Here is a 7,849-nt window from a genome sequence, read left to right as displayed (position 1 = left end):
AGCTGTGCTGTGTCTGAAGAGTGCTGCTGCGTCTGAGGAGTGCAGCTGTGTCTGAGGAGTGTTGCTGTGTCTGAAGAGTGCTGCTGTGTCTGAAGAGTGCAGCTGTGCTGTGTCTGAGGAGTGCAGCTGTGTCTGAGGAGTGCAGCTGTGTCTGAGGAGTGTTGCTGTGTCTGAAGAGTGCTGCTGTGTCTGAGGAGTGTTGCTGTGTCTGAGGAGTGTTGCTGTGTCTGAAGAGTGCTGCTGTGTCTGAAGAGTGCTGCTGTGTCTGAAGAGTGCTGCTGTGCTGTGTCTGAGGAGTGTTGCTGTGTCTGAGGAGTGCAGCTGTGTCTGAGGAGTTATCCTGTGTCTGAGGAGTGCAGCTGTGCCTGAGGAGTGCTCCTGTGTCTGAGGAGTGCAGCTGTGTCTGAAGAGTGCAGCTGTGTCTTAGGAGTGCTCCTGTGTCTGAGGAGTGCTCCTGTGTCTGAGGAGTGCAACTGTGTCTGAGGAGTACAGCTGTGTCTGAGGAGTGCTCCTGTGTCTGAGGAGTGCTGCTGTGTCTGAGGAGTGTTGAGGTGTGCTGCCATGTCTGAGGGGTGCTGCTGTGTGCTGCAGACGGTGAGGAGCAGGGTGTGCAGAAGGAGGCCAAGGACCTGGGGAAGGTGATGGACCTGAACATCGTCAGGCTGAAGTTCACCGCCTTCCTGCAGGACAGCAACGGCAGCTTCACCAGAGCCCTCAAGCCCGTCGTCTCCAACCCCATCTACGACAGCAGTGAGTGCCTCTTGCTGGCAGCCCGCTAGCCAATCAGAGTGCACGCCTGAGGTCACGTGACCATTGTTCTCTGCCCACCTGCCCCACAGAGTCGCCCAACGCCTCCAACCTGAAGATCTCCAGGATGGACAAGACGTGCGGCTCCGTTCTGGGAGGAGACGAGATCTTCCTGCTGTGTGACAAAGTGCAGAAAGGTGATGAGGGGGGACCACCACTAGAGGGCAGCCTCCTCTTCTTCCTCCTCATCTTCTTCCTCCTGTTCTTTTACCTCTCATCCTCTGTTCTTCCTCCTCCTCCACCCCTCCTTCTCTTCTCCTCCTCTTCTCCTTCTCCTTCTTCTCCTCTCTTCCTCCACCTCCTCCTCCTCTTCCCCCTGCTGATTATTTCCCATCATGCCTCTGGGCCCCAACAGACGACATAGAGATCCGTTTCTACGAGGGAGACGAGGACGGCGGCTGGGAGGCGTTTGGAGACTTTTCCCCCACTGATGTCCACAAGCAGGTACTGTGTGTGTGTGTGTGTGTGTGTGTGTGTGTGTGTGTGTGTGTGTAGGCGCTTGAGTCCTCACACCTGACATTGTGTGTGTGTGTGTGTGTGTGTGTCCTCAGTACGCCATTGTCTTCAAGACCCCCCCCTACCACCGTCCGGAGATCCAGGGTCCCGTCACCGTCTCGCTGCAGCTCAAGAGGAAGAAGGCCGGCGACAGCAGCGACCCCAAGCAGTTCACCTACGTCCCGCATGTGCAAGGTTGGCCCCGCCCACTGGCCCCACCCACTGCTCACACGCACGCACACACCAAGCCCCCTGGGATCCAACATGGCGGCCCCACCATTCATTTCAAAAGTCTTTGACTTCTGCACTCTGTTGCCCATAGAACATCATGTAGCACTTACTGCTGGAATCCCATGATGCATCAGGATGCATCAGCCAATCAGAACGAGCCGAGACAAACAACTCCTTTCTGGTGATTTAGAATAGAATAGAATGAAAATTTGCAATTTTCTGGCCTTTATCATTTTTGCTTGAAAGACTAAAAGGCCATGAGTGAAAAATCTGCAATAGAAATGTTTACTATGAACCGTTTCAGGTCAAAGGTCGTCCTCTCAGCTGTTTTAGAGGTGTTTATTTTTGTATTGCGGTCTATGGGAAAAATGCCTTTTTGGCCCAATGGGATATTTTTGGCTGCAGTACCTTGAGTAGTCACTGGGTAAAATCGGCGCACTGCCGTATTGCCAGTCTGGTATCCAGTAATACTAACTCACTCACTGACTCACTCACACACACTAACTCACTCACTCACTCGTGTGCGTGTGTGTGTGTGTGTGTGTGTATTGCTCAGACAAGGAGGAGGTGCAGAGGAAGAAGCAGAAGCCGCTGCCTCACTACGACTCCTGGAGGGGAGCAGGCGGAGGTGGAGGAGGAGGCTTTGGAGGAGGAGCAGGAGGAGGAGGAGGAGGAGGAGGTGGGACCACTGCTGAGGCTGTACTAGGATGTACTGGGATGTACTGGGATGTACTGGTGCTCACTGTTGCCTCCTACAGGTTTCCCATTCAACCACCTGGTGAACGGAGGCGGTGGAGGAGGAGGAGGAGGAGGAGGAGGAGGGGCCTACTTCCCCGGGAACTACAGTGGATTCAGTGGAGGGGGAGGGACTCAGATGTCAGGCTCCGCCCCCCACAGAGACAAGCTGCAGCAGCAGCTGCTCCGCGTCGGTGAGCTGAGTGATGTATGATGGGAAGTTTGTTTGAGAGCAGGGGGTCAACGACCTTTCTCAACCTCACAACTGCTTCACGGGTAGCGAATTAGAAGAATTGCAACTAGTTTTGTCAGTTTGCCTTAAGTCATATATTATTATTAACAGTGGTGGGCCGTGCTGTTCACGTCGAGGCCATCAGTGACGTCATATCTCGTCCACCCTGAATTAATACACCTCAAAATTCCCCTCAATTCGACACTAAGGTTTGAGAATCCATAGAGAATTACACATCACCTTCATGTAGGTGATCTAGTCGAGCAACACGTTGTTTCTGGAGCATTTAAATCACGATTAAGAGTCGGAATCTAAGGCCGCTGATACTCTTCAAAGTTCCACACAACATTCGATTTTCAGAGATTCCTCAACAAAGTTTTATGAAGTCCACCAAAAGTGCTCCTATTAGACCAGGCCTGCGGGGGCGACTGGTGTGTCTCCACTAGGGGGCAACCTGCCACCCCGCGGGCACCGCGTCAGTGACCCCTGGTGTTTTTGACCCCCCACCCCCCCCGTCTGCTGTGCTCTCCGCAGCCGCTGCTCTGCAGAGCCGCTCGTCGCCCAGCGCCCGCCACACGGCCGCCGCCCTCCTGCACTTCTGCAGCAGCGGCGACGCCCGCATCTTGCTGGCTGCTCACCGCCACCTGTGCGGCGTCCAGGACACCAACGGAGACACGTCAGTAGCCCCGCCTTCTTCTACTTGCTGTCTCCCCCAGAACCGTCCTCTGACCACGATGATGACCACACACTCTCCTGTGTCTCTCTCCCCACGACACACACAGGCCTTTGCACCTGGCCATCATCCACCAGCAGGGGGCGGTGGTGCAGCAGCTGATCCACACGCTGCTCAGCAGCCATCAGCTCCACCTGCTCAACACGACAAACCACCTGCAGCAGGTAGCCACGCCCACACCGCCGACATCACTTCCTGTCAGTCAATTAACTGTTTTTTCTATAACGCTAAATTCCATCCTTAGGAATCCCAAAGCACTTTGTACTATCAATCAATCAGAAAGTGCAAGGGAAAAACTCCCTTGTGGGAACCTGGAGCAGATCCAGGCTCTAGAGGGCGCTCTCATCTGCTTTGAGCATTTGGGGTGAATAGGAAATAAAAAAATGGAGAGAAAGAGAGAAAGAAAGAGAGACAGAAATAGAAGTAGTCAGAGAGGCAGACAGGCCAGAGTGTTTTGCAGGGTGAACATCAAAGCTCTTATAATATATATATGTGTATATAGTGAATACATGTGTAGGTTTTTATATATACATATATATACATACACACACACATATGTATACATACTGTATATGTATATATATACAATAATGTGTGTATATATATGTATATATTTACAATTCATAAATATAAACATGTATACTGTATGTACAAATAATGTTGTGTAGTTCCACATGGAACTATTCTAAATGTAAACAGCCTTACAGTGACTGTGTATCAGTGCTGCGTCCATACAGGAAGTGTCAGTCTGTGATTGGTTGTGTCCCCCAGACGCCGCTGCACCTGGCCGTCATCACCCGGCAGGTGAAGGTGGTGGAGGCTCTGCTGAGGGCGGGGGCCGACCCCGCCCTCCCCGACCAGGACGGCCGCACTCCCCTCCACCTGGCCGCCCTGGCCGGGGACCACACTGCGCTGCGCCCCCTGCTGGCCCACCTTGGCGAGCGCCACGCCCACCTGGTCAACACGGCCGACTACCACGGTAAGACACGCCTCCTAGCCTCCCACCTCACCCCACCCTGACCCACCCAGGTGACCATGTGTGTGTGTGTGTGTGTGTGTGTGTGTGTGGTCGCAGGGCTCCACCCACTGCACCTGGCCGTGCGGCGGGACGGCGAGCGCTGCCTCCGTCTGCTGGTGGAGGGCGGAGCCAAGATCAACGCACCTGAGCAAAAGAGCGGAAGCACTGCCCTGCACCTGGCCATCAGGGAGAACCTGTTCAAGGTGGCCTGCACCCTCATCACAGAGGTAACAAATGCGCACACACACACACACACACACACACATATACACACACACACACACTCACATACAGTGATGACATCATCGGTGTCTCTGCAGCTGAAGGCCGACGTCAACGTCGCCTCCTTCGGGGGAAACACGGCACTGCACCTGGCGGCGGGACAAGGCTCGCCCACGCTGTGCTCCATGCTAATCGCCGCAGGTGAGGATACGCCCACCTTGGCTCTGATTGGTCGGAGCAAACACACCCACACACACACATAGCTGACCTCACCTGCGTGTGTCACCAGGCGCTAATAAACACCTGGAGAACGACGAGCCGCTCTTCTTCACCTCCTCGTCCTCGTCCTCCTCCTCGGACGACGAGCAGGACGAGCCAATCAGAGTGCAGCCTGTCAGCCCCCGCAAGAGGCCCGCGGGACACACCCCCCTGGACCTGGCCAGGTGCCAGAAGGTCAGTCTGCTGCTGAGGCCCCACCCCCCCCCCCCACCACCACAACAACATTGATATTTATTGTAAAAGTCTTCCTCCAGATAGAACAGTGAACCTGTTTTTGCTTTAACCTGAATATGGATCAAGCAAAGCTTATTACTATAGAATAAACTTAAAGTTGAATTTACAATTAAAGTATATTATCAAAAATATTATTTGCAGCCTTCTGATGCAAACTTCAACAGTAACCTTTTTCCACAGGCTGATAATACATTTAAAAATAAAATACCGACACATTAAACCAATGAAGTCATAATGATATCCCTCAATAAATGTCCTGTGCTGATTGTGCAGAACATTCTGGGATTTGCAGTATTAGCAGTGCACGTGTTATATAATAGAGGCAGTTTGTATTGGCCTCGCGGGCCAAATATAATTAGACCAGAGTTACATATGTATACATGTGTATATATATATATATATCTACAGTATATACATACATATATATATATACATATATATATTATGTTATATTATATTATATATAATTAGGCCAGAGTTTGACACCTAGGTTATAATACATCCATGTGAGTTGGCCCTTCACAATAAAAGCATGACTTGCTGGTTCGCTTCCTGGTTCTCAGTGTCTCATCCTCCTGCCTCCCCCCCCCTCCCCTGGCTCCGCCCCCTCCAGGTGAGGAACCTGCTGATGAGTCCCAAATCTGGTCGTCCCGGCGGGAAGAAGATGAAGCCGAGCGGCAGCTTCAGCAGCAGCAGCAACAGCAGCAGCAGCAGTAGCAGCAGTAGCAGCAGCAGCACCACCAGCATGGCAGCAGAAGGCGGCGCCTCGACAGTGGGCGGAGCCTCTGCACTGGGCGAGGACACGCTGTCCCGGCTGGTGGAGGTGCTGACAGTGGAGGACGTCCCCTGGTGGCGGCTGGCGGAGAAGCTGGGCATGATGACGCTGACGCCGCTCTACAAGGACAGCCCTGCCCCCTGCCGACACCTGCTGGAGCACTACCAGGTAACACACACATACCACACACAGACACACACACACACACACCCACACACCCACAAACTCAGCTGTCTCTCTCCCTCTGTGTGTCCAGCTGGGTGGTGGTGCAGTCCAGGGTCTCCTGGAGGCCCTGCAGTCCCTCGGCCTGACTGAAGGGGTCAGACTGCTGAGGAACACGGAGCTCCGGGACGACAAACACAGCACAGGTAGACACACACACACACCCACACACACACACACACACACACAGGTCCGTTGCCATCCACTTACCCGCTTCCTGTGTCTCCGTCCAATCAGACGCCACGGTGGACAGTGGCTTCAGCAGTCAACCCATGGAGGAAGGGGAGGAGCCGCCCGTGGCCAATCAGTGACGAGCAGGAATTGAACTCTGACAAGAGTCGAACTCAGAATGTTTTTGCCCAGCGCTGCGTTCAGGAACGACAACGGGGATGGCGAGACTGTGAATCCCGACAGGAAGTCGAGAGTTTTACCAAAAGAAAATTACAAAAAGAAAAAAACTTTCACAGATTTTGTGTTTTAATGGATTTTTTTTTTTGGAGTTTTAACATCCAGATGTTTTAATTTAATTGCTGTGCGTTTCAGTTGATTCCCAGCTGAACACAGTTTATAGTGCCCCCATGTGGCCATTTATGGAAGTCTGTTAGTACCAAACCAATGCACTATTTTATCTTAAATAGTGTTTCTAAACTTGTGCCTTTTGTGACAAACTTTGACAAGTGAAGTTCGATGGTTGAATCTCTGAGACACTAAGAGACAACACGACTATAAAACTGTTTCTGTTTCAGGGTGAAATCACAGGTCACATGGCTCGGTCTGAGAAAATGTGCAGATACGAACTGAAAACTTTAAATCTAGCAGAAAATCCAGCAAGGTTTTTTTTTTCGTGATTTTTGCCGAATTCTACGTTTGAAAAGTGGATTTTTGTTCTTCCGTTATTTTTTGTAAGGACATGAATTGACTGTTTTTGTTGTCGTGCTCTTATTGAAAACTGTATTTTCCTCTGAAAAAATAAATATTTTATCGTATGTAAAGTTCAGCATGTTAACTTTAATAAAAGTACAAACTTGTAAATTGTTATTTTTTAGTGATTTTATTGTAGCCAGGGAACACGATTGATTCTCTACCACCCCCTACAGGAAGGGAGGTTTTGTACAGCTAGCGGTCAATGCGACCGCAGTGAAGCATGATGAAAACCACTTAAAACACTTAACTCAGCTGTCTTTGTCCACCAGGGGGCAACAGCGAGCAGCAGAATAAATAAGAAACAAAAAAATCAAAAGTGTGGTGGCTGCTGCTGCTGCTGTATGGCTTCTCCAGGGGTATTTACAGGAAGTGATGCTTAGAGCTGCTAGCGCTGTCAGGCTAACCGCACCACACACACACACACACACACACACAATAAGGAAACAGAAATAAGAGCTGGATACAGAGGCCAACAGAGGGCGAAAACGTAGAAGTAAAAGAGTTCAGCGGCTGCAGTACCTTGGACTTCCTGAAGGTAACCTGGGACTTCCTGTTGGTAACCAAGGACTTCATGTTGGTAACCAAGGACTTCCTGTCGGTAACCAAGGACTTCCCATTGGTAGCCAGGGACTTCCTATCGGTAACCACGTACTTCCTGTCGTTAATGTGGCACTTTCTGTTTGTAACCTGGGACTTCCTGTCAGTAACCTGGGACTACCTGTTGGTTGCCACGGACTTCCTGTCGTTATTCTGGAACTTTCTGTTTTTAACCTGGGACTTCCTGTTGATCAGCAAGAACTGGACTTGGACAACAGTCAGCTTGTCTCTCTGGAGGTCAAAGGTCGGCATCATATCCATGGTAAATAGAAAAAAAAAAAGTTTTCAAAGTTCAGCAAAAAAATAACTTCTTTGTCTCCTCTCTGCTGCCACCTGGTGACCGTC

The 7,849-nt window shown here is 51.1% G+C and overlaps 1 protein-coding gene across 7 annotated transcripts in view; it reads left to right on the top strand.

Annotated features, from left to right (window-relative positions):
* Positions 1-7,015, top strand: part of nfkb2 (nuclear factor of kappa light polypeptide gene enhancer in B-cells 2 (p49/p100)) — a 12,643-nt gene extending 5,628 nt beyond the window's left edge. For all 7 annotated transcript variants that reach the window (XM_076045995.1, XM_076045994.1, XM_076045998.1 and 4 more), the window contains 15 exons: positions 592-750; positions 840-944; positions 1,163-1,251; positions 1,359-1,497; positions 2,090-2,212; positions 2,292-2,462; positions 3,035-3,176; positions 3,283-3,397; positions 4,005-4,212; positions 4,309-4,478; positions 4,572-4,674; positions 4,763-4,926; positions 5,600-5,929; positions 6,018-6,129; positions 6,221-7,015. In XM_076045995.1, the coding sequence (XP_075902110.1) occupies positions 592-750; positions 840-944; positions 1,163-1,251; positions 1,359-1,497; positions 2,090-2,212; positions 2,292-2,462; positions 3,035-3,176; positions 3,283-3,397; positions 4,005-4,212; positions 4,309-4,478; positions 4,572-4,674; positions 4,763-4,926; positions 5,600-5,929; positions 6,018-6,129; positions 6,221-6,294 (2,204 nt within the window). In that variant the 3' untranslated portion in view covers positions 6,295-7,015. The remainder of the gene's footprint in view (positions 1-591; positions 751-839; positions 945-1,162; positions 1,252-1,358; positions 1,498-2,089; positions 2,213-2,291; positions 2,463-3,034; positions 3,177-3,282; positions 3,398-4,004; positions 4,213-4,308; positions 4,479-4,571; positions 4,675-4,762; positions 4,927-5,599; positions 5,930-6,017; positions 6,130-6,220) is intronic.
* Positions 7,016-7,849: the final 834 nt, after the last annotated feature.

The sequence above is a fragment of the Nelusetta ayraudi genome, unplaced genomic scaffold (assembly GCF_046127955.1).
Source record: "Nelusetta ayraudi isolate G7.1 ecotype Tasmania unplaced genomic scaffold, CSIRO-AGI_Nayr_v1 ptg000089l, whole genome shotgun sequence".
Taxonomy (NCBI): domain Eukaryota; kingdom Metazoa; phylum Chordata; class Actinopteri; order Tetraodontiformes; family Monacanthidae; genus Nelusetta; species Nelusetta ayraudi.
The sequence above is the reverse complement of the archived record's forward strand: the minus strand, read 5'-3'. Positions and strand labels throughout refer to the sequence as shown.